The sequence below is a fragment of the Quercus lobata genome, chromosome 6, assembly GCF_001633185.2.
Source record: "Quercus lobata isolate SW786 chromosome 6, ValleyOak3.0 Primary Assembly, whole genome shotgun sequence".
NCBI classification, from domain to species: domain Eukaryota; kingdom Viridiplantae; phylum Streptophyta; class Magnoliopsida; order Fagales; family Fagaceae; genus Quercus; species Quercus lobata.
The window spans coordinates 11,831,638-11,857,717 of record NC_044909.1 but is presented as its reverse complement, the minus strand read 5'-3'; the positions used below and the strand labels follow the sequence as shown (position 1 = coordinate 11,857,717).

Below are 26,080 nucleotides of genomic sequence, written 5' to 3'. Positions count from 1 at the left end.
CCTTTAGAACATGCAAAAGCTTGTGACTTTCTGTCTAATCTTCGCTTGGTTGAAGTTGATTTTTGATTTTCAAGTTCTTGCTACCAAAAATGTTGTGTCTTCTTATTTTAAGAAAAAAAAAAAAAAATTAGGACTACATAATTTTTTGTGCCACAATTTTGCCATGTCTCTTACATCACAAATTATGAGTAGTGGAAAAAATGCGGTAGGTCCATATAAAAGTGACATTATCACAATCTACAACATAGGATAATTGTGGTAAAATGTGTGGTTCTAAAATTACTCTTTTTAATGCCTACTTTGGCGACAAAATTCTATTATATTGAAAAGGGTTTACATTTGGCCTGGTCTTGGCATAAAACCAAGAGTTTACACCTCCAATAAGGTAGTGCCACGTTAGGATTTTATGAAAAAATGAATACAAGCATTCACACATAATACCATATCACAATATTAGATCTAAAATAAAATAAAAAATAAAAATCCAACCCTCCTCTCCCGTTCAAACCAGATCTCCATCCCACTCTGCCTCACAAACCATCAGAATCACCATGGATCGGAATTCGTGGTGGAGCTTTATTACTCCACCATCACTTTATTGAAATAATAAATTTTGAAAAAGTGAATTGAAAATAGAAAGAATTAAAAAGGTGACGTGTAATTTAAATATATATAAAAATCTCACTAAAGTAAATGTAAAAATGAATTTCGGGTAACCCATTTCGGTAATATTCTTTTTTGTCCTTTCCTTAAGCAAGTACTCTTAGCTATGTCACTTTTTTTAATTGCCTATTTTGATGCAGCAATGGTTACATAAAGCATGGAACTCGTTAATGAAGTGGCTTCCATTCTTTTCCTATGAGCTTTGCTTGAATCTTCACCCTCCCTATGTTTTATCATTTATGCCATTCTATTATTATTATACTAACAGGGAAACTTAATAAAATGAATACCAGCCGGCAGCCACCAATCCAATTTGGAAGGGTAAATCCATGACCACTGATACAGTATATATTTATAGGCTTATAGCTATGGTGCAGGCTTAGATGACAAAAACAGAACCCCCAAACTTTCCAAATTTCTGGATCTGAGATAGAAGTAATTAAAACCACAAGGGCTCCTTGAAACCATGCTAACGGCTAGTATTTCTCACTGTCATCCTATTTTTTCGGAAACTGTAATTACCAACCAATTTGACTCCCTAACTTTAAATCTTCGACACTATCAAAAAAAAAAAACTTTAAATCTTCGTCCACCTTCCCATCAAATACATTTCTTCTTCTCTTCTAGCTTCCTATGAGCAACAAACTAAGAAACAATGGAGCCTAACAACAATCAAATACCATGCATCATCTTCTTGTTTTCTCTCATCTTCTTCGCTGCACAAGGCGTATGTGTGCCACGCAACTTAATGCAGTCTCTCGGACCCTCTCCACAACCAAATTCTCCTCCACAACCAAGTCCTTCTACACCCCCAATTAGCCATATATCGGCCCCATCGGGAGCCTTAAGTAATCCACCGGAGTCTGCACCAACATTGCCACCCTCCCCAATGCCAATGCAGGAAAACCTTCACCCCTCTACCCCACCAAATTATACACCACATGAAACTCCTTCTTCATCTCCAGTTGGCCATATCACAGCCCTAACTCCCGCCTTGAATTCTCCATCAGAGTCTGCACCATCCTCCCTACAGGCACAATCAGATTCACCAATAAGCCATAACTCAGTCCCAAATCCCACTTCCGAGCCTTCAAATTCAATGCCTCCATCTTCAAACCAATTCTCAATCCTTGCTCCATCTCAAAAAACTATCAATCTCTCTCCAGAATCCTCAAATTCTCCCAGTCCCCAAACAGATATTCTCAGATCAAGTCCACCTAGCAACCCACCGTCAATACCTGCATCAATGGATCCTGCCATAAAAAAAATATGCGACTCCACAGACAATCCTGCTCTTTGCCTTTCCACTCTAGCTCCATTTCTAAGTGACAAGACTGACCCCATTTCAGTGCTTGAAATGGCAATCAAGGCTTGCACTCAACATGTAAAGGATGCAATAGCCATGGCTTTAGTTCTCACTAATGTGCATAAGGCTAGTACTGATTCTGGCAATATCCCTATTTTCAAAGACTGTACAGAAATGTACAATGATGCTTTAGATAACCTTCAGAGTGCAATGGATGCAATTCCAGCTCGTGACATTGGCACAATCAATACCATGCTTAGTGCGGCTTTGACAGATTTTGTGACCTGTGAGGATGAATTTAGTGGAGAAAGTTCCGAATTATCCCCTTATGATGACAAGGGTACCAAGATGGCTAGCAATTGCCTTGCCATCGCTTCCTTAATTAAGTGATTTTTTTTTTTGGGGATTAAGGTTTGGTGTTTCTGTTTTTGGGCTAACGAAGCTTGGTTGTTGTTAATTAGTTGTACATGTTCCTCTTTGTAAGAGAGAGATCAGTTAGGATTCATGTTAAGTGTTCCATAAAAAAAGAAAAAAGAAGAAAGATTCATGTATGTGTGGTAAGAATAAAAGAAGCTTTTAGTACCCTATCATATTTTATTGTCTATATGACTCTAGGGAAAGTTTGGCTGTAAGGTACATATTTGTATAATCATTTGATGAAACATATGATTCTTAATTTGTTAATTTCTTGTATCAAAGACACTGCTTTATTAATTTGGGACAAATGGAAGTCCTATGAAGTTCGAATGAATTTGTTGATTTGTTCCTCCTACGATATACATCATATCTCAAACGTCATTACTCTTACAAAATCATAGGACAACTAAGAACTTGTAGTGATTCATATTCCCAAATTGGATTTATTTTATACCCAATTTAGTAAGCATGTGATGTGCATGTAAGACTGTAAGGACTTGATTTAGATTTCTAGCCCAACGAGTATATGGACTTAAGCCCAAAACAGCTTAAAACAATAAATTTGTAGAGAATGAGTTGGAAAACTGAGCTCTAGTGAATTAGATAACAGAAAAATAGATTTTGATGCCAAAAAGAGAAAGATAACAGAAGTTTATTAAGGAATAACGTTTTCGGATAGGTCTGAGAACACTGATTCTTAAATATTTACTCTCAAAGCTTTGTTACAGATCTCCTTTTCAGTTTTTTTTTTGGTTCCTTTGCCCTATGGAGGGTCTCTTACGTTATATAGCCCTCTTTGAACCATCTTGATCTTACACTTGTTGATCATTTGAGCTCTTTATTTGAGTACCTATCCCATCAGACACCCTCTTTGGCTTTCTGTGAGTTGCATTCACCAAGACAATACTGTCTAGTGGTCTTCTCCACATAAATGTGGCCAAAAAAGTAGCTATGGTGCATTTAATGCGGTGGTAGTAGTTTTTCCTTAGATATTTTTGAGTTTCCTTCCTTCTTGCACGTTCATGAGATATGTTCCTATCATTGGAGCTTTTTGAAAGGTTACCTTAGTTGCTGGAATACATACTTGAGCTACATTCATCATATTCGAGGAGGAGCTCCTCCTCGGATCACCTTCTGTTCGTTCCTCACTTATGAGACTTTAACTAAGAACCCCTGACAGTTATTTGCCCTTCCTCGGACAATTCAGTATTCTCGGACAAAAGCTCAAGGCCCAATATATTATTCTGGGCCTTTATCCCTACAAAGACTATCATATAAATCTATGATAAATTATGGAGAAAAAAATGAAAGAAATTTAAGAAGTAACTTATAGGCTCTCTTTATCAAGCTTGAGTGCCCCCAAACCAAATTGAACGTCAAAATCAGATGCAAATTGTCTCAAATAAAAGAAATGCAGTTGAAAGGGAATCCCATTTAGACTCTACCTTGAAATTCTCTTCATTTGTCTTGGTTAGGAAGACACAATCCCTTTCATGGCTAAGATTAGTTTTCAAGAATTCAAGTTATAAATAATAAATAATAATTTAAACCTAGCATGCATTTTTTATTTGGAGGAGTGAAATTGTCTTAGATGAAAACTAAATCTTTACCATAAAATGGACAATTTTGCAATAGAGATGATCCTTTTCCCTTTATTGGTGGTGTGGTCCAGTCAAAGTCCCAAGTCCCGTTAAGAGGAGAGCAATGTAAGATATACATATTTTTCAAAAACTTATTAATGAGTTATTATAATGGTAAGTTGTGATTTTGTTTTTTTTTGCTAATAAAATGGTAAGTCATGATTTAAGCCATATTACTTTTACATGAATTTATTACTAATACTACTTTTTTGATATATCATTAAAAATAGGTCACATACGTTAATAGTTGTAAAAAAAAAAAAAAAAACTACAAATATTTGTTGCCGAGATTTTTGTTTTTTTTTTTTTTTTTTTTGTATTCCATCTTTGGGCTTGGGGCTTGTACTGCAATCAACTGTATCTAGCCTTCTCTCTTATCCATATATACTAATATACATATAACTCATGGAAAAAAATAAAATAAAATAATGGTTGGAGACCCCAAAATATGGAGAGTAATGGAGCAGGTAAATGGTCTGGGACTTCAAGACCTTTACGGCTTTACCAATACCAAGCCAAAATGAGTCTCAGTCTCAGAATTGCAAAAAAGAAAAACTCATACCCTAAAATTAATAAAATAAAATAAAAAAGAAAAAGTTTTCAGAACCCTCTTTCAGTCTCCAAAGCTTGCTTCTTTCTTTGCTTCTGGAGACTTCTTTTACCGGCCACCTAGCGTTGTTCCTCAGCGTAAGCTCCTTGCTTTCTTTCACTTACTTTGTCACTTAATTTTTGTTTCTTAAGCATTGTTTGTTACGAGGGAAACACTTTTCTGGGAATTTTTTTTTTCTTTTCCTTAAGCTTAAAGTAAGGGTGTTTGTTTGCGTTAAAATGCAGCCTTTATTTCAGTTTGGCTGCTGAGAAAACAGGGAAAAACCAAAAGAAGAGGGAAAAAAAAGTTATGAAAGTTTATGTTTCTTCTACTAATGTTGTGTGATTGTGTCCAAGTGAAAAATACTAAAAATTTGCGTTACCCAATAGTTGTTTGAGGCTCATATGAGATAATTTGGCTTCAAAATGATATTTTTCTTCAATTTCTACTCTCTCTCTTTTTTCCTCCCTATTTATTGGTAAAACATCACATTGATTGAGTTTCATATTAAGGTCAGATATTTCTGAACATTCTACATTGTAATATTGTATTCACTTTTCATTGATAGGTATCTATTAAGTTTTTATTATTAGTTGCTACTTTGTTATATAATTTGTGCTTTTTGTAGTTCAGATTTATTGTTCTTTTTAATTTGTAAGTTATGCACGCCCAGTAGATCTTGAACCCACCACCTCACCCTCCATCCCATATTAATGGAGAAGGAAGTGCCAGTTGAGCCATGGTTGGTGTGTATATGTATGTATGCATATTCTCTGGTGCACTTGTTCTTGAAGTTGTTAGTCCTATTGTTAAATCCTATTAGTTTTTGTGTTTATTAATGATTTTTTCTCTTTCTTGATCGTGATGACTGAAACCTTCACTTAAGTGAGCATGATCAAATTTAGGCGGCGCAATTTAGTTTGAATTATATTTGGCGTGTGACTCATATAACATATCATATACTATATAATAAAAATTTGGTGCTGCAACCGTTGTCTGCACCAGGTGGCTAACGTATGTGTTACACATCTTACAATAAGCTTTGGCATGGGATTAGAATTTTATTATTGAAATGTATTCTTTAGTTTATCCAATGATGTTTACGTCCAGTCACCAGTGTTTGAAATCCTCTCCCCCACTTAAAATGTATATAAAGAAAATTATTTAGTTTACACATGATTTTTTTTATCAATCCTACATTGCACGGGCATGTTATGTTAGTATTTAGGATATCAAATTTAAAACTTTTGCTTCCCCCACCCCCCTTTCTTTTCTTTTCCTTGGTTTTCCCACTGACAAAATGGAGTATAACTATTACTAGTTTTCATTCTAATGAATGTTTGATGTAGTATTTAGGATAGTTTCTTTCTTATTTTTTTTTTTTTACACCTTATTTGATAATGTTTGGTAAGGCTTATTTCTTGGTTCTGGGACTGTTCATTATATATTTACTTTTGACATTCCCATTGTGCATATTGTCATTGGGTCTCATGCTGTTGTTATTGAGTGCTGCTGATCTTCCTTGACTAATGTTATATCTTTTGTAGCAGTGAAATCACCATAAGTGTGCTGCAAATTTTTAGCATGAATGGAAACCTTTGGTGGGCCTAAGTTTGCTGTTATTGGTAGCACTGTGAAAAAGAAGAGGAGTAGTGTATCTCGCAGACCTCACCCTGACTCACAGGCATTTCAACAGAAATTTTATCTTTTACCTTCATTTGCACAACCATCTAGCAGTGGAAGACACAATGAATATAAGAATTCTGGAGATACAATAATTGCTTCTGATAAATTAGGAACTGAAAACAAGCTGAAGAGACTAAAGCTCAAAGTTGGTGGTGTTACTCGTACAATTCACAGCAAGTCTAGCAACGACTTTATTGGTGATTCTTCCATCACAAAAATTTCTCACAGTTCTGATGGCCATAAGCCCCTCCAGAAGTTTCTTCCACAGGTATGTTGTGTTGATCCTTGTTAATCATTCCAACCCCAAATTCTTCTCATTCTATGCTGCTGATCAGGGTAACTTATCGTGTCCGCTAATCTAGTCCAATCCTTCCCCCCCCCCCGGCGTTCTTTTCCCACTTGAGACCTGGTCCCTAGTAAGTACTACTACAGATATAAGAGACTCATTGAGGGCATTTCTACTTTTTTAGTCCAGTAGTTACTATATTAGTCATTGAAGTGATTTAATGGATTCATTTATTTAGGCTTTTGAAACCATTTAACTCTATCTGGTCTCAGGTTGATTACCTTTTCATCACCCCCTTCCTTATTTGACCTTGTTTTATCCCTTATATGACCTCTTCCCTCCATTATGCAGGACTTTGTTTTCCCCATCATGCAATATTTATTAGGATTTTTATTGTGTTTATCCGATATTCTAATGTAATAGATTCTTAAATAAGCTAAAAGAGCTTATAATCTGATTGGTGCAGGATGATTTAGATAGTAATCGTGTCTATCCTTCGGACAAGGGGAATAACCTTAAAGTCAAGTGGAAGGACTTTTCCAATACTGGTTCTAGTTTTGGAGAGGAATATAATTCAAGGGGAAGGACATCTGAGGGAAGTCTTTCTGTGATTTATGAGCCTGTTCGTAAGAGTAAGCGGGTTCCTAAAAGACGTGTCTTGGATTTAGGAGTTGATGATAATGACGATGATGAGGAAATCCAATATCTTGGGCGACTGAGTGCTTCAAGAATTTCTGAAGATTATGAAGATGAGGAGAGTGGTCAATTGGCTGATGGCATGTATGGTGATGATGTGGAATATTATGGATCACCAAGATCAGTAAAAGATGGCAGAAAAAGGTCTAGATTAGAAAAGGTATATAAGGATAAAGATTATGTGGAAGAAGATAAAGACAAAAGCTTGGATGATGAACTTGAATATAAAGCAAAAAAGTCAAAAAGGGAAACCCTTGATTTATTTCTTGAAGGAAGAAATGTATCAATTCCCACTACACGTAACCGTGCACTTCAATCTGGCAAAGATGTATTTGGATCCGATGTGGGTCTTACTGACCTCCCAAATGGTGCTTCATCTAAAAGTGAGCATTTATGTTTGTCATGCTATTGTTGTTACATTTTCATTATTAAGTACTTTTCTGCATCAAGTACCATTGATGAATTGAAATTGTAATGATAACACAAGCACATACTTATCTAAATGCCAATGTATCTGCATATTGTCAATCTAAATAATCTCATCATTGGTTGGTTGTGGACAGGGAAAAAGGAGAAACTCTCTGAAGTAGAACAGCAATTGAAGAGATCTGAGGCTGCACAGAGGCGTAAAATGCAATCGGAGAGGGCTGCAAGGGAGGCCGAGGTTTGCTCATCAGGTCATGCTTTATTTGGCTCTTGGCAATAAATGAAGGAACCAACCTAACTTTCTTTGTGTTTTAGGCTGAGGCAATTAGAAAAATACTTGGGCAAGATTCTGGTAGAAAAAAGAAGGAAGAGAAGATGAAAAGGCAGCGAGATGAATTAGCACAGGTTCTAAGAATTGATGAACATCCTTCATTTTAATAACACCACCAACACCCCCACCCCCCCCACACTAAAAAAAATGTAATGCCTGTACACCTTACACATTCAGGTATTTATACATTATGTCATGCAGGAAAGGGCTGCCAGCACTGTATCACTTGCATCAAACACTGTCAGATGGGTCATTGGTCCTACTGGGACAATTGTTACATTTTCTGAAGATATTGGTCTGCCAAGTATATTTGATCCTGTGCCCTGCAGGTACAAGTTTGCTTTATTATTATTATCTTCCCCTTTTTCTTTCTTCTCACACACACAGTTGAATGTGTGTGTATACACATATATCGTATTTTTCTTCTTGTACTTGACCTATGTCATTACTTGATTGTTTGACGGGTTTTTATTGTGTGGAGTTTCAGTTATCCTCCCCCACGAGAAAAATGTGCAGCTCCAAATTGCACAAATTCATACAAGTATCGGGATTCCAAGTCAAAGCTTCCCCTCTGCAGTCTCCACTGTTACAGGGCAATACACCAAAAGATGCAACCTCTAATTGCCTGCTAATGTCGTTCTTTTTCTTAATTTATCACTTTGTTGTTTGTCGGGTGAAGGTTGGATTAGGCAGGTGAAATTCATCATTTAGAAGTGATACACTCTGAATATAGTCTACCAAAGTATTTTTTGAGAACTAATTTTTATGGGGAAGGAAGGGCATTAATGTAAATAAAAACTAGTTAAAACTTTGGATATGAATATTGATGAAGCTCGTACAAAAGTTATATCTTGGAAATCCTGCATATGTGGATGATGTTTAGGTCATCAAACTTCCATTTCTTTCCTTCATTCTTTCTTTCTTTTTGTGATATGATTTCTTATGATCTATATAAGACTTTTTTCACTTCATAGTGCTAATAAAAGTGATGTTAGTAGTAGATTTATATGAAAGTGATATTATTCCAATAATACTTTGTCACATTAATAATGAAACAAATTGTGGAATCACATCACTAGTGTACAATTTTTGCAAAATGACTTAGTTGTCCAATTAAAGCTTACCAAATTTATTAAAAATCCAACAAAGCTTTCACCTCATCTATTGCTAACCAACTGTGAAAATTCTATAACCCTTTGTTAACCCTCATTCCCCTCTCTTTTCTCCCTTCCCCTCATCTTTCTTTGTTTACTTTACAGCAAAATAAATCCAATCATAAAATTCTCAACGAAATAAAAAAATTAAAAAATACCTGGTCCATTCTCTCAGTATTGTAATGGTTAAAATCATGTTACATTACTTTTCCTCATACCCGTAAGTGGCAAGAGCATGTAAATGCTTAATATGAGTTTTGGCAAAATGGGGTTCACATAAAACCCTGCATGATTTCCTTAAACCATTTTTGGGAAGTTCCAATCTTGTACATTTTGGATACTAATCAATTAATGATCAAGTATAACATGAAGCAAAATACTCAAACGTAGAAGGTAAATTTACCTAGAGGACTGTGTGACTCATTATAATGAAGTTTTTATTTCTCTAATAAAGAAGTCTTATCTATTAAAAACTTCATATGGGGAAGAGAAAGTTACTGCTATTTTACAATCCTGATTATATGAAATTTTTTTACTAATTTTGTCATAAAATGACATACCAAAACAAAGTTACCAATAGTTAGTTTATAAAATAAGGCACGATATAAATGAAGGAAATTTTAAAAATAAAATAAATAAATTGATAATAACGATATTTGTATTTTTTTTAAGTAAACAGTAATATTTATTAGAATACATAAGAAAATAGTAATACTAGTGCTTTAAACCAGGTTTATAATACATTACATAACTAGAGTATAATCACAAAAGGGCTTAAAACAAGTTTTTTATCTTTATTTTTATTTTTTTAATTACCAAAGTGATGTTTACATTTTTTTAGTTGGCATAAAACAAGTCTATTTATATTAGTCCCAATATCATGCAATTTCCAAATCTGTAAACGCATGATTAGATCACTACATTCTTATTGTTTTTCATTTATTCTGTCTATAAAATAAAACATTAAAGAGTGAAGATTATAAAATTATCATGGATTCAAGTGATAGCCTAGTAAAAATGTCAACCTTTGTATTGCCTTATGTCTATGATTTGAACCCACCTTCCCTTCCACTGCTATTCAAAATTTGCCACAAGCATAATTATTGAGATATTGAAAAAAAAATTAATAAAAAATCTACTATTTTGGGGCTAAAATAATGAAATATAGGTGGTACCATTTGCACACATGCCTCACTAATAAGTAATAACCCATAACTCTCTAACTGAAATTACCATTTTGCCCACTAATAATAATCAGTAACAACCTATCATTTGTTGTGAAAATGTTATGGATATATGATAAAGACAAGGCAATTAACAAATCCAAACTGATCAATGTGTTTGCCTTGACAATCTGGTTGCTCAATGGCTATGTCAACAGATGGAACCGTAATAACCTATACATTTGGATTCAACATCCCTTTTCCCAAATGGGCCATTTCTTTTTCCCAATAATACTATTTTTTGAATTGTTTGGTCAATTAGCACTGTTTCAAAGTTAATTAGAAAAAGTCTTTTTTTATGAAACTTGCTAACTTTTCTGTTTTTATTTTCCTCTAATTTTTCTTTTGATTTCCAACTGTCTTCTGACTCAATGAATTAGATGATAAATATAAATTTTTTTTTTCCCCTCTCTCAATATGGATAAAGAATTGTAATCGGTTTTCATTCTGAGCTCATTGCACTTCATTATGTTGTAATTCATATTTTCTTTACTAGAGTTTGGAATATGTACCACTTGTTTGGTTTTAGAGAGAGAGAGAGCTACAAGTCTTTCAACCTAAGAAAAGATGTGGAATTAACCGTACCTGCTACAAGCACTTTTATAATTACTAGTCGCAGATCTTGCGCGTTGTACGTGATAATATTTTTAAAATAGTTTTATTAATATATATATATATATTTCAATATGGAATAATGTATTAAATAGTAATGTAAATCATAATCATATTTTCATTTATTATAACGATAATCACAAATGTAATACATATAATTTTTGTTGTACCAAAATCAAAACAATACAATTTGTCTCAAGAATTAAAAAAGTAAGTTAGTGAAAATATTAATATTTTAATAAAAGTTATTTATAATATTTTGTGTATCATAAAAAAGTATATAAAATTTGGAAATTATTTTTTTAGTTTTAAACAAACTTTCTCAAACCCAATTTTTTCTACCATACAATCAAAAACATTGAGAAACATAACTAAAAAAATTCATAAAACTCATCAAAACTACAATTTAAAATAAAAAAGAAAGGGAAAAAATAAAAGATTGTAACCATTTGTCCTTTTAAAAAAAACACAAAAGGGTACAATTCCAAAGGGGAAAAAAGTAGAGAAATTTTGTTTTGAAAAAAGAAGGTTTTTTTTTTTTTTTTTTTTTTTTTTTTTTTTTGAGAATGAAGTATTGTGTTAATGCTGTCATAATCTAGTCTAACTTCTAATCTAATATATGAAAAATAAATAGATAAATAAATAATTTCAAACAAAAATTGAATTTGTTTTCTTAAAAATTTCAAAGAATACACTAATAAGATAAAGAAGATGAAGAATAACATAAAATATTAAACACTTAAAACAATTACTAAGCATCTAAGAACATCATCTAAAAAATACATAACAATTTACTACAAATTTGTTAAACAAAATATTTTTAAATAGTGAAATGTAGTTGCACAAAGACCATTGTCTTTAACTGAACTGACTGTTCTTCATCAGCATGTTCAAACTATCCTGTAGTTTTCCAAATAAGCCCTGACAACAACACAAATGAATTAGTGTTGTAAATATATAACAACAAACACCATTCATTAAAAGTATTTTAGTGTTGTAAATAAAATGATAAAAAAAAAAAATATTTGCATCAAAGAGCGCATATGAATTAGTCAATAATAGGACAGTGAGAGTACAAACTTGTTTTTGGAGATCCTCCTACGGGCAGCTATCAGATTGTATCTTTTCTACCATCAATGATTAGGCAAGATCTATGAATACATTTTTTATAGACAATCAAAAGTAGAATTCTAAAAAACACGAATATTCATCAATCTAAGGTAGAAATGCAAGAAAAATAATAATAATAATAATAAATCCAAAAAAATGAAAAAAAAGTTGAGAGGGAGAGAGAGAGAGAGAGAGAGAGAGAGAGAGAGAGAGAGATAAAACCCTTTTTTGTATAAGGAAAATATGCATAGAATTGAAGAGAGTGACAAATTTATAGTATGAGGATGAGAATAAGAAAAGCCAAAATAAAGGAAGATAAAATGGCAAAATAATATTTAAATTTAAAACCGTCTAAGAGGAATAAATGTAGACAACACTTTTGTTTTGATTTTCCATTGATTTATTATTTAGTTATAACATCAAAATCAAAGTAAATGAATATGTAAAGTTAAAACTATTTAAAATGAATTTGTAAAGTCAATATATTTATATAGTTAATATTGTAAAAAAAATTAAATTTAAAAAAATAAATATGAAAAAGACTAAAGATGTGGCGGATGAGGTGGCTTAATAGAAGTATAGTAACAATAAATACTACGTTTCAGCTTTCAAATATATATAGATAAAAAATACATAACAATTTACTACTAATTTGTTAAAAAAAAAAATTTAAATAGTGAAATGAAATTGCACGAAGGTCATTGTCTTCAACTAAACTAACTGTTCTTCATCAGCTTGTTCAAACTATCCTTTAGTTTTCCAAATAAGCTAAAACCTGACAACAACACATATGAATTAGTGTTGTAAATAAACAACAACAAACACCATTCATTAAAAGTATTTTAGTGTTGTAAATAAAATGATAAAAGAAAATATTTGCATCAAAGAACGCATATGAATTAGTCAATAATAGGACAGTGAAAGTAGAAACTTGTATTTGGAGATCCTCCTACGGGCAGCTATCAGGTTGTATATTTTTCTACTATCAATGATTAAGCAAGGTCTATGAATAAATTTTTTATAGACAATCAAATGTAGAATTCTAAAAAACATGAATATTCATCAATCTAAGGTCGAAATGCAAGAAAAATAATAATAATAATAAATCCAAAAAAAAAATGAAAAAAAAATTGAGAGAGAGAGAGAGAGAGAGAGAGAGAGAGAGAGAGAGAGAGAGAACCTTTTTTGTATAGGAAAAATATGCATAGAATGGAAGAGAGTGACAAATTTATAGTATGAGGATGAGAATAAGAAAAGCCAAAATAAAGGAAGATAAAATGGCAAAATAATATTGAAATTTAAAACCGTCTAAGAGGAATATATGTAGATAAAACTTTTGTTTTTATTTTCCATTGATTTATTATTTAGTTATAACATCAAAATTAAAGTAGATGAATATGTAAAGTTAAAACCGCCTAAAATGAATTTGTAAAGCTAAAACCTCCTAAAATGAATTTATAAAGTCAATATATTTATATAGTTAATATTGTAAAAAAAATTAAATTTAAAAAATAAATATGAAAAAAATTAATGATGTGGCGAATGAGGTGACTTAACAGGAGTATAATAAAAATAAATGCTACACTTTAGTTTTATATATATAGATAAGAGAAGGTTTACAAGTCGTTTAAAAAAAAAAAAAAGTCTTAAGTTACTACAACATACTTTTTTTTTTTTTAATTTTTTTGAGGAAATACTCCAACATACTTTGAAAGCATGTTACTAAAACATACTTTGAAGTTTGAACCTTTTTTTTTTTTGGGTAAGGAAAAAACATACTTTGAAAATTTAATTCAAATGATGAAATATTAGATAGGTCCAAACAAGAAAGAATTTGACAATAACAATTGCTCCAGATTTTTTAGCCAGAGTGCCAGAAAGCAAATTTCTCAATCCCTCACTTGATTAAGAGCTTAATTGTAGAAGATATTTCAATATCACAATTGTTAGGATTAGTGCCATTAAATCCATTAAATCCTATTATATGATGCTATGTATGATATTATGTATGACATTATGTATGACTTAATGTTGTGATTAATAAAGTTGTTTTATTATTCTCTAAAATAATGCTAACATGAATATTTAGACATTATCATATAGTTCATGAGATGCATATTATGTGATTTAATCATAGAAGATATAAATCACAAGTTCTTTGTAAACTTAGAATTTTAGTTCGTAGTCGGTGATGAAATTGGACATTTTATCTACGAAAACTATAACATATCAACTAAGATAATTTGTCTTAATCATGGAAGTGAAGACTTTTAGTTGATATGTTGATATGTTTTAAGAGTTAAGACATATTAAACTGGGCCGTTATGAGATTTATTATTCTCTTAATGACTGTCAAATGAATAATAAATCTCACGGCTTCTATATATACGAACTCTTAATCCTAAGAGAATAATGGATTTGATCATGAAGTGTAGATTGCTTTGATATATCAGGAGTGAGATCTAAAGTCACGATCAAAACCTCAGTACGTTGGGTAGCCATATTTAGTGTTGATGAAACATATATTTTCAAGATGTAATTCATAGTCTCTTAACGGAGATATAAAATATTTCATTGAGATAAGTTTAATGAGTTTGGTTATTCAGAATGTTAGGACTAACTACTTTAGTAAAGAGTTATTAAAGTATATATTTATGAAATTGGATTTCATAAATATATGATGAATAACTTAAATGATTAAACCGGGTATTCAAGGATTAAGATGTAGTAATCTTCAAAGTGCAAGTATATATTCATGACTTTGTATTACTACAAATATTTTATGAAGGGGTTGCATGTACAATAAAATCTTGGGATATAATTTATTAATAAGGCCTAGAGTGCAATTATATTTATATAGTGGTATTAAATATAATTAATGGTAACTTTGGACTTGTCAAGAGTTGACAGAAAAGTACAAGACCCATTAGAGCTAAAGTCTTATTTGTTCCATTTTGGTCTCACTTCAAGCCACAAACTAAAGCCCAATTGGAAATGTCCAAAAGGCTAGTCCAATTAGATAATCAGTTATAAGGAGAGAAACATACAGAATTTTAAAAAAGAGAGAATGAAAATGGTTTGTATGTGAGTGTTGGACACTCTTAATCTCCCTTGAACGCAAACATATAAATTGATTGAGACCACACTTCTTGGGCACAAGTGGAATTGGAGTGAAGATTAAAAGTGTTTCCAAGTACTTCTAATCTTTGGTTTTGAATTTTACTGCACCAAGGTACACTCTCTTGTTCTTATATTCTGAAATTTACATAGTATATGTTATCAATTGTGAATGAAGTAGATCTGTTAATTTTCCGCTGCGTATGTTTTGTATGCGATACAGATATGTGTTTTTCCTACAACAATGCCTAGAAAAATAATGAATCTTTCTGATTGAGTGCTCAGAACTTTGATCAAAGATAGCAGCTCATTGATAAATAGTTCCACCAGATTGCTCAAACAAATGCTATTATTCTCCAATGCTACCTCCCAATTAAGAAGTTAGGCTTAATATAAGACACTCTCGATTCCTTGTCTAAACTGAAAAAATCTAATTTGATCACTGTTTTCTAATTAATTTTGTCTAACAAACCTTGTCCCTGCTCAGTTTTCTTCCTTTTTGCATCGGTTGTTGATTTCTCATTGCAGATGCTTCTGCTTTCATGGTGGATGATTTCCTGAACATTGATAGTCGAACCTTCAATAACATGGAAAGCAAAGCACCAATGGCTTGTCTATTTTACACTAATTAATAGAATCTCTAAAGCATTATTCCCCTTTTCTCTCAAATATTGAAAGGTTGCTTTGGCATTTTCGATTATCTATTGGTATCTTTTGAGCTCATTTTCCTCGTAATTAAAATGTAAAATTATCGTATAAAGGAAAATCTCATGGAATCACGATGAGCATAAAAGAAAGAAGTCTTAAGATCTCAGGGAAGTTGGAACCTTATTTTGGATTTTTTTTGCAAAATAACACAATTTTTCAAACAATTTTATTAGTTAGCAACGTTTCTAAACTATTTAAAAAACTAACATTTCAAATCTCTTAGACTCAAGTTCATTGTAGCAACTTGAGCCTAAGAGACTCGAGTTCCATGTTCTAGCATGCTGATGTAGAATTTTAATCCACATGAAACTCGAGTCTCATAGACTAAAGTTCCTTAAAAGAAAAAAAGAAAAAAAAACCTGACTTCTCTCTCTCTGAACCTTCTTCTCTCTAGTATTTTCTCTAGATCAAAGCTCAAATTGGGCCTCCAAGGCTAAAGCTCATCACTGAGGTGGTTCTCTCACTTTGTTTTGTTCCATATCTCTCGTTCTCCACCGAAACTCACCTCCAATTGGGATGAATAGCGTTTGTTGGGTTTCAGTTTACAGGTTCCAATTAGGATGAGGTGGTGGTGCGATTGTTGGTTTTGGGTTTGTGAGTTCTAATTTGTATGAAGTGGTGGCGTGTTTGTTGGCAGTGCCAGCTCAATGGGTGAGCCAAATAGGCAACCGCCTAAGGCCCCCAATGAAAAAAAGGCCCCTAAATTTTTACCAATAGAGATATTCTTGTACCAATGGAAGTATTATTTAAGCTCTAAATATTCACCAATAAATAAAAAGTAGTTTTTTATCAAAGAAAAACCAGTTAAAGAAAAATGTTTTCATTAGATGGATCAATCATTTAATCTCTCACACATAAATGTTAAAAGAACTCAAGAATCTTACAGTAGTAAATAAATTTATACTCAAATTTTATTTAGAGATATCAATTATATAACTTTATTAAAATTTTCAATCATAATTTTTTAGTATTTGGTTACTTCATTCAATAAATAGTGTTTATTTTAGTTGTATAGTCATTGCGATGTGTTCATTTTAATTTGTAATTTTTTTCTAAAAAAAATAGATTTAAAAAAAAAAAAAAACCAAAAGTTAAATAAATATTCTATTAATATTCAGAGTATAAGAATAGACCTCGCTTAAAGTAGTCGCCTTAGGCCCCACAATACCTTAAGCCGCCCCTGTTTGTTGGGTTTGGGTTTGTAAAGTTCCGATTGGCTTTGATCGGTATGAGGTGTTAGGTTTGGGTTTGTGAGTAAGATTTTGATCAGATCGGTATGAGGTGGTGGAGATTTTGCTCGGATTGATCGAACTTGGGATTTGCTGGAGTTGCTCGGTTTGGATTAGCGTGACCAGAACATGGAACTCGAGTAGTCTCTTGTGCTTGAGTTGCTACACTGAAATCGAGTCTAAAAGACTTGAGATGCTAGTTTTCTAAATAGTTTGGAAACCATTCTAACTAACGAAATTGTTTGAAAAATAGTGTTATTTTGCACACACAAAGAAAAAAAAAAAAAAAATCCCTTTATTTTTCCAAGTATGTCTTGGAGTTTTTAAGGGTAATTGGTCATTTTAGAAGTTTGGGAGTATTTTTGTCATTTTAGAGAGTCTAAGGTATTTTATTCATTTGGGATATTCAAAGTTATTTTTGGCTATTTTTTTTTTTTTTTTTTTTTGTGATTTTGGGGGTGTGTTGACCATTTTAGAGCTTTGGGGGAATTTGGTTATTTGATGTTTGCCAAGCGATTGAATGCAGGTTACTTCATTGTAATCTCACTAGACGTTTTTTCACCAATAATAATGATAATAATAATAAACAACAACAATAACATTTCATGTAAACGTTGGTACAACCACTCCATACTAAACTTTTTCCTCGGCCTAGCTAAAAAATGAAAAAGAAGAAAAAATCAACGGAAGAAGAAGCTACGAAGGTGCTAAAGCTTGGGTTTCAAGTAAAGAAAATCATGTAATGTAATATAGAGTGTAGATAGAGAAGTAAAAATTTTTTCCTAATAATTTTGAAGGAAGTGTGAGTGCTACCTCACATTTAGTATATATGTAGATATATTCATTATATTATCCCTTCGTAATCTTACTCTTAGAACTTTTGAACACTTTTTACCAAACCCAATCTTGTAAAGTTGGACACTTCTCTTTAGCCTATGAGTTATATGAAGGACATCATTTAAAAAAAATATGCTTTTATTCGAACTTTAAGGTTATTGTCAAATATGGGAGTATAAATTTGAGTTTTTTTTTTTTTTTTTTTTTTTGAGGAAAAAAATTGAGTTATCTAGATGATATCTCGAGCGATGCGCGAATTATTTTACAATTTCATTTGAAATCATTTTGATGTGTATTAAAATCTACATATAATACTTAATTTTTTGTATAATATTTATGTTTGCCCACAATATTGTTAATTTTGAAACTTGATTTTCTTAATTCATATTTTCTTTTAAAAACAATTGTATAACACTGTAAGATTATAATATATATTATTAAAAGTAGATTTTACTTTTAAACGGTTTAAATGATTTTGAAATCTATAAATAAGAATTTAAAGTATATAATACTTTTATATCCTAAAATTACATAAATTTCAACAACCTACTAAATATTTTCTCAACCACTCTATTCTCACAACCAAATATGGAAACTATGATCACAAACACCCAATTAATTATCTCAATAAAATTAAGGAAATCATTTGTAAGTATCAACATAACAAGAATGTGATTAAACAAATAGAAATTTGCCAATTAAATTGTCTTTATTTGGACTTTTGTATTCCCTTTTTTTTTTTAGAGAGAATTTCAACTTATGACGTCCGCTCCTGATGATAGTTCTTTATCATTAGACCAAGACACCAATCAATTTTTAGTGTAGGCGGGGATTGAACCCTAGATTTCTTATACAATCATCAGAGACTTTACTAATTGAGCTAAAAACGCTTTCGTATCCTTAAAGAAAAGCGAAAAACACTTAAATCACCATTGATTTATGTTTTTATCACTATGGCTCATACTGCACAAAATAGCACAAAAATAAACTTACAAAAAACCCTACAAATTATGAATTCTAACACAAAATTTTAAAACAAATAGCTAACTTCATAAATAATTTATTAGAATGCTTCTTTTTCTTTTTCTTTAGTTCTAAAAAAAATACATTTATAACTTTCCCAAACCAAAATCTCAAATACCCAAAAACTCCAAGCGAATCATAATCTTCACAAAATCTACAATGTTTGACTTCAACATCAAAACCGTAAGCTACCATCACTGAATAAAAAACACAAGCCCCCTTCCTTGGTCATAGCCTACTCATACGGATTACGATCAAATAATACTACAATGTTTGTGTTATGTAAGTATCATTGAAAGGTTGAAAGTCTTGAAACATTGAATAAAAAGTTTTGAAACATTGAACCAAATGAAACAAATAGTAGTCTTAAAACATTGAATAAATAATGTAACCAAAATAGTTTTGAAATATTGAACCAAAGGAAATAAAAAGTCTCATTTTTAAATTTGTTCTTATCTTTAATGTGGATTAAGGGTATTTCAATTCTCTTTATAGAGTGCACCGTATGATAGAACCTCATGCTCTCTCGCATGAGGTTTCTGCTTTTATATATATATTGATGATTAGCATTGAAAGTTTCACACTTAACTGCTGTAGCTTTAAAGAATGACTGAGAGTCAAAAAAAATAAAAATAAAATAATTAACAATGACTTATAATTAGAGAACAATGACTTAATTAGGTCATCCCTTAGTTGTAATGCACATAAGGGATGACCTACATATTAAAGAATTGGCAGATCGACAGGGAGATCAAGTCCATGATTGGTGGATAGTATTAGAGGTAGGTTTGTGTGATGCAATAAACTAAAGTTGCCCATGTAAAGTAGAGAATAATAGTAACAAAGAAACAAAATAAAGGGGTAAACTTTACAATAGTAGGTGTATAAAATCAATTTGTTCTATCTCAAGTGAAACCACTCAAAATTAAGGTTAGAAGTACAAAATTTCCATGCTAGTAATTATAATTTGGATGCTTATGAAATCAAGGAAAATAGGAAGATTCACAAGTTTTTTGTTCATGTTCCACATTATTAACCTGTAATGTGCCTGCTTGCTACTCTATGAGTCATTTGAATGTGAAATAATTAGGCACATATATGTCAAAATGATTGCTCGTATATTTCATTATATTTCTTTACAGAAACAAGTATGGTTATATAGCAATACAAAGAGAAGGATCTAGAAGCTAAACTAGGCTATACACAAATTATGGCTACTATAATGGTTGACCCTCAAGAGGAGGGATTCTAAACAAACTGGCCTACGATTTCTCCAGTCACTGACAGCTCACGCCAACAATATATATATACATAGACCTTAGAGGAAACTTAGAAATGAGAGTGTGACATGACAACCACGTTTATCATTGCTATTCAAAGATATCTACCGCGTAAACAAGCAAACGTGGATCATTAAATTAATTCAGCTATAGTACTACAGTACTGCTTCATTCAAAAATTCTTCTATGTGCCAGATATGAACCATGTTACCGTGCCGTCCATGGTCCAATGTTCATTTGTCATGTAATGTTGACGGTCCAACAAAATGGGAATTGCATTGTTCGTAAAAAGCAATTAGGCCTTTACTGTAATAACAAGTAGCTAGGAAAAGAAAAGATAGTGGATGCGGATGCAATGAGAAAAACATTGAAATTGAAATTGGGGAATGCAAGATTGTGGGTCCTTGAACACTTTAAAGCATCACTTTTACTGCCGTCAGGTTAATTGTTTGGCTTAATAGCAGATTTTTCTGAGCCACACAATATCTTGATTTGATCTTCTGATGTTAAAAATTAGCCCAGAGAAAAAGAAAATGTGCGTACAACTATCATTGTTTGGCTTACCAGGTTTTTCTAGCCACAAAATTTCTTGATTTGATCTTCTGCTGTTGAAGATTATCGGGAAAAATTACAAGGTTGATTAATAAATCAATATATTGATTGTTAAAGAAACTCATGGAATTGGAGCAATCAATATATATATATATAATCGCAATGTAAATTATCATTGACTTTTGTGTATTCTGCATTATAAATATGGATTTCATAGAAAAGTGAACAAGAAAATACAATCTTTTGGTTATTATGGAATGTCATGTAGACTACCGCATATTTATTTATTTTTGTATATCAAGCTACCACAAATTTCCACAGGAGTAATGATATTTTCCTATCTGTTTCCATCTCCTCTCACCTATAAATAATAGCCACAATCTGGTAGTTTGTCACTCACTACTACTACATTGTTAGACAATATCCATATTATTCATAGAGCTATGGCAAGTGAGCTATAAGAAACAATAATATTGGAATCTCAAAAAAGAAACAATATTATTGAACATGGTGAGAATTCTCCTTACTTTGATGGGTGGAAGGCATATGATAACAACCCATATATATCACCCTATTGATAATTGTGAAGGAGTCATCCAGATGGGTCTCGCAGAAAATCAGGTTTGATATCAACCCTTCACGTGGAAACCTGGACAAGTAAAGAGGATTCATATACATGGGAAATCAGCCGTACGCAGACGCATGCACTCTGCTTTTGATTTGAATTAGGTGATGACCAGCAGGTTGTTTCAATTAAAGGGCTTATAGGTCAATAGCTAGGGTCCACTAGTTAAGTTTACACAAATTAATATATGGAGTTAAGTATAAATAAAAACTCGTGCTTTTTGACTTAATAATCTAGTTTATTACTTCGTGTGTATTAATAACTAATATCTGACTTGGTATGTACTTTGACCTAACTTATAGAATCAAACCATATTGAATTTTATGACTTCCAAAAGTAGTAAATTATTTAATTGACCTTTGCTAGCTATAGTTGGCATTGGAATATTTGACATTGTAACAATATCATATATATATAAAACAACAATTGTTTATATTTCTGGTCATGACCATGACTTGAATTCTTTTGAATTCATCTTTCTGGTGTAGTTCTTTACACTACTCTAAACTCTCACAGTTGTATATAAGGAAAAAAGTGAGCCCAACAAACTAAGATTAAGCAAAGTCTGGTTTAGAAACACAGAAAACAGAGTTGCATAATTAAATTGGAGTATTAACTTATTTTTCAACCTTTATTTTTTTTAATAATTCACACATGGGGAGAAATACGATATTGACACATGTTTTGGAATTGACATATGTCAATATTCCCGTGTTTACAGGAGGAAAGCTTTTTATGCCTTCATCTGCTATATATAGGACTCAAAACAACAGTGATCGAACACCTTTAATTTTCTTGTGTTTTAATTAGTAAAGAAAACAAAAATGAAAGAGTGCACAGAGAGAGAGAGAGAGTTACACTGGATAACATGGTGAGGGTACAAGGAAAGCATCACCAGGATTGGCCAGGCAAAACATGACTGTCTCGTTTGCTCCAGTAGCTCCACCACTCATGACTATGCGGCTTGGATCAAATGTGACCCTACCACCTCTTGCTTTACTCATAAAGTTTGCTACAGCCTGCAAATAATTCACACATTTTCTTCTAATTGTCAATAATATATCAAATATGTGTGTGTGTATATATATATATATATATATATATATATATATTCCAGCTCTACGTCCACATTTCTCTATTTTATCTAATTTTCCTAATCCCAATACTTTATTCTACAAACAATAAATTCATACTTGTCTAAACTCCTTGAAGCCATGATAGTCCTGGAAGATAGCAATATTCTTGAATTCGTGAACTCCTTCAGCGGTGCAAATGGAAGCTTTAGGATTTCTCCTAATCCACTTTTGAATCAAATCAAAGCAAAGCTGAAATACATACATATATACACTACAAGAAATTTGGTTATTTTCAACGGCTGAAACCGTTGAAAGAAGTACTAAAAACCGTTGAAAACCGTCATTAAAAACTATGTCGAAAATTTTTTTCTACGGCCTATGCAACCGTCGAAAAAAAAGTTACACTTTTATCAACGGTTAATAAACGTCAAAGTATTATTAAAAGCCGTTGAAACATAAACACATAAAGATGCTTATTACTTTTTTCTACATGTACTCAACGGTCGATAAAGGATATCTTGAGATAAATTTCAACGGTTTGTAAACGTTGAAATTAGTATTTTCTTTAAAATAAATAAATAAATAAATTTGGATGCACTTTTTACATTGATCAAAATTTAATAACCTAATTCAAAATAATGTAACACAATTGTGCAATTCCTAATTAAATTTACAACAACCAATCAACTACTCTTTTAACACAATAAAAAAACTGTACAAATACAATGGATAATTAGAGCTGAAAATATTTTTTTTTATTAGTAATTTGAACTGAAAATATAGAAATCAACCTTTTGAAACCTATGCCCGTATCAACATGCTTAGCAGGCAGGGGTTTTAAAGAACCATCACTTTCCCTATTATGATATGAATTCTATCATATGTATTTCAGTGCAAGGTCCACAAGGACATATATCACCCATCTCCCAGAAATTTTCCTGTACAAAGAAACAAAAACAATGAACCAATTAGATTTTCTTTTTCTTTTTTTAATTATAAAAAATAATTTGAATATGGCACACAATTTAAATGAAATTAATGGACAAGAATATTTTTTCCTAGATGGAACCTTTGTAGTGTAAGCAGGAAAAAGATGTACATTGCACTAAGTGGGTATTGAATTTGAACCCATGATCTTCAATAGGATCATGGGTTCAAATTCAAAAGGTGCACCTCATAATGCAAAGGCAATACTTTAACAACCAAAATCCCCAAAGGTGCACCTCAGTCTCTTTTGTAGTTCTGTAAGTTGAACTTGCAATAGCCTTAATCAATTACCCAATTCCTGCCCATTGTGATTTAACCAAAAAACAATTCATTGACTTAAAAAATAATCTCAAACCATGATGGTCTTACTTCAAGGCTCTCCAATTTCTTGTTTCACTTTTTAAAATATATATATACACATAAGGACTTCCGTATTTGTAAATACCATAGGATTTAATTCAAATAAGCAAAAAACAAATCATCAAAGTTGGGGAAGGTCTTATTGCAATTACAAATTATTTAACGGATCGGCTAACAAAATTGGCAGGAACTAAAGAGGATAAGCATAAGCTTAAGTCAACGGCTTAATGAAGACATCAAATTCTGATAATGCTTTAATTTAAATTAAACTCGCATTCAGAAGGCCTCACGTTACAAGACCTAAAGCCAGAAAAACCTTGTTGACCAGATGAACGGATCTGTAACCACACTTCTAGCATTTACCACTTCATTTCATTGATAGATAACTTCAAGCTTTCAATATATTTGTTAAAATTAGAAAATCCTTTTGAATTTCACACGCACATATATTCAAACAAACAAGAAAAAGACTAACCTGTGTATAATTTAGAGGATTCTTCTGCAACTCAGTTATGGATATATCAATGTGCTTCCTGGAGTCACGCATGAATTGAGCCTTTGCCTTTTCACCCACGACGACATATTTTGTTTCTTTAAATTTGTTGGCTAAAACATTAAATGCAGCCAATCGACCCAAATAGGATGGCAGTCATAACGAAATTACCAAATTCTTATCTTCTTCTAGCTCCCGTAATTTTCAGGGAAGTAATTTAGAAATATATCACAATCACATGGAAAAAATTAACTCTCCTAGATTCTTTCACGTTGTCAACCTAATGAAACTAAACCCAAAAGAGAATTCATAATAAGCTCACCTTGTTTCCCTAGAAAATGGACATTCTTACTTACATTTTTAAGTTACACAGACACCCAATGGATCTTAAACCCACAACTTATTTAAACGAAAGAAGTACCATTTGACTATTTGAGCCATAGCTGAGTAAGTGAATTTCTCAAATAAAATAGCATAGCTACAACAGAGTACAAGTGTACAACTACCCAGGTTACGAAATCCTTATAAAAATTCAAACTTCCACTTTCAAAGTAATCCGTTATCTCAAAATCAAGGACCCCCAAAAATTTTAAGACTTTAAACAATTTAAAACTCTCAGAGTAAATTTCACAAACACATACCGGACAATATAGAAGATATCTCCCTGGACAACTGCTTCGTCGAGTCCTCTGCATTCAAGCACGACAACAAACATAAAACTCAGAAAGCAAATCACGAACTTTCTTTTCACTTCCCATCTCGTATTTTCTCAGTAACCAAACAAAAAGTAACGGTAAACATAATCGCAAAAGTTTTTTTTTTTTTTCTTTTTTTTTTTAAAGTACCAGAATCAGAGAGAGGGTCAAGGTTGAGGATGGGAAGAGAGGAGGAGAAGGAGGTTTTGGTTGAGCGAGAGGAGGAGGATTTAGGGGACTTGACTTTGACGTAGCGTCGTTTGTTGAAGTTGGAAATGGAGGCGGTGGGAGACGACGAGGTGTCGAGCGAGGAGACGAAGTGTTTAAACTTCAAATATCACGGTTCGATTTTCTTCAATTTAATCCTCCTGAACAGTATAGAAAAATATAAAGAATTTCGATGACCTGGTAAAAAATCCTAAAATTTTCCCAGCAACCAAACAGAGGGTAAGAGTTGAGAGTGATAAAATACCGTCGAGGGACACGAAATTGAGAGGCTGAACTCGAGAGCAATCGAACAATGGCTCGAAATCTTCAGTGGAATCCGCCTGAAACCAAAAATAAATAAAAATCAAATCACAGAGAGAGAGAGAGAGAGAGAGAGAGAGAGAAACCCCAGAAAAGCGAGAGATTAGAATTCAAAGCGACTCGAAGAAGAGAAAAGCGAAGCTCAAAATTCAGAGAGAGAGATCGATAGAGAGAGAGAGAGCGCGAGACCGATCCTATTTCAACAGTTATGCAAACTGTGAATTTTTTTTTAATAAATGTTTCAACAGTTATACCAACGGTAGAAATAAATATGTAAATTTCTTTACTTTACTCAACGGTTGTGTATAACACGCATATCCTACCCTTCGTTCAATAACCATTTCATAAGTATAAATATTTATAGGGGTAAAAGTTGGGTTCAAGTTTTTAGGAGGAAATTTCACATATATATACACACTTAGATTAAGTTA

At 32.1% G+C, this 26,080-nt stretch overlaps 3 protein-coding genes across 6 annotated transcripts; 2 read left to right on the top strand and 1 right to left on the bottom strand.

Annotated features, from left to right (window-relative positions):
• Nucleotides 1–1,240: 1,240 nt before the first annotated feature.
• Nucleotides 1,241–2,682, top strand: LOC115950872 (pectinesterase inhibitor 10). Its single transcript, XM_031068146.1, has one exon. It carries the CDS (start codon nucleotides 1,319–1,321, stop codon nucleotides 2,357–2,359), a length of 1,041 nt encoding a protein of 346 aa, XP_030924006.1. The 5' UTR covers nucleotides 1,241–1,318; the 3' UTR covers nucleotides 2,360–2,682.
• Nucleotides 2,683–4,452: 1,770 nt separating this feature from the next.
• LOC115950690 lies at nucleotides 4,453–8,917 on the top strand. 2 transcript variants are annotated; one of them, XM_031067917.1, is made up of 7 exons: nucleotides 4,453–4,713; nucleotides 6,166–6,569; nucleotides 7,054–7,666; nucleotides 7,847–7,947; nucleotides 8,025–8,114; nucleotides 8,242–8,369; nucleotides 8,528–8,917. In XM_031067917.1, exons 2-7 carry the CDS (start codon nucleotides 6,204–6,206, stop codon nucleotides 8,670–8,672), a joined length of 1,443 nt encoding a protein of 480 aa, XP_030923777.1. In that variant the 5' UTR covers nucleotides 4,453–4,713; nucleotides 6,166–6,203; the 3' UTR covers nucleotides 8,673–8,917. The 2 variants fall into 2 exon arrangements, with proteins under 2 accessions (XP_030923777.1, XP_030923778.1); XM_031067918.1 differs by having other exon boundaries at nucleotides 6,163–6,569.
• Nucleotides 8,918–20,151: 11,234 nt separating this feature from the next.
• On the bottom strand, nucleotides 20,152–25,879 carry LOC115994640 (1-aminocyclopropane-1-carboxylate synthase 1-like). 3 transcript variants are annotated; one of them, XM_031118854.1, is made up of 6 exons: nucleotides 25,594–25,879; nucleotides 25,068–25,115; nucleotides 22,704–23,524; nucleotides 22,369–22,529; nucleotides 21,413–21,534; nucleotides 20,152–20,938 (listed from the first exon to the last, which is right to left on the bottom strand). In XM_031118854.1, the coding sequence occupies exons 3-6, from the start codon at nucleotides 22,848–22,850 to the stop codon at nucleotides 20,907–20,909; spliced, it is 462 nt and encodes a 153-aa protein (XP_030974714.1). In that variant the 5' UTR covers nucleotides 22,851–23,524; nucleotides 25,068–25,115; nucleotides 25,594–25,879; the 3' UTR covers nucleotides 20,152–20,906. The 3 variants fall into 3 exon arrangements, with proteins under 3 accessions (XP_030974714.1, XP_030974713.1, XP_030974712.1); XM_031118853.1 differs by lacking the exon at nucleotides 25,594–25,879 and adding an exon at nucleotides 24,409–24,539 and having other exon boundaries at nucleotides 25,068–25,264; XM_031118852.1 differs by lacking the exon at nucleotides 25,594–25,879 and having other exon boundaries at nucleotides 24,409–25,264.
• Nucleotides 25,880–26,080: the final 201 nt, after the last annotated feature.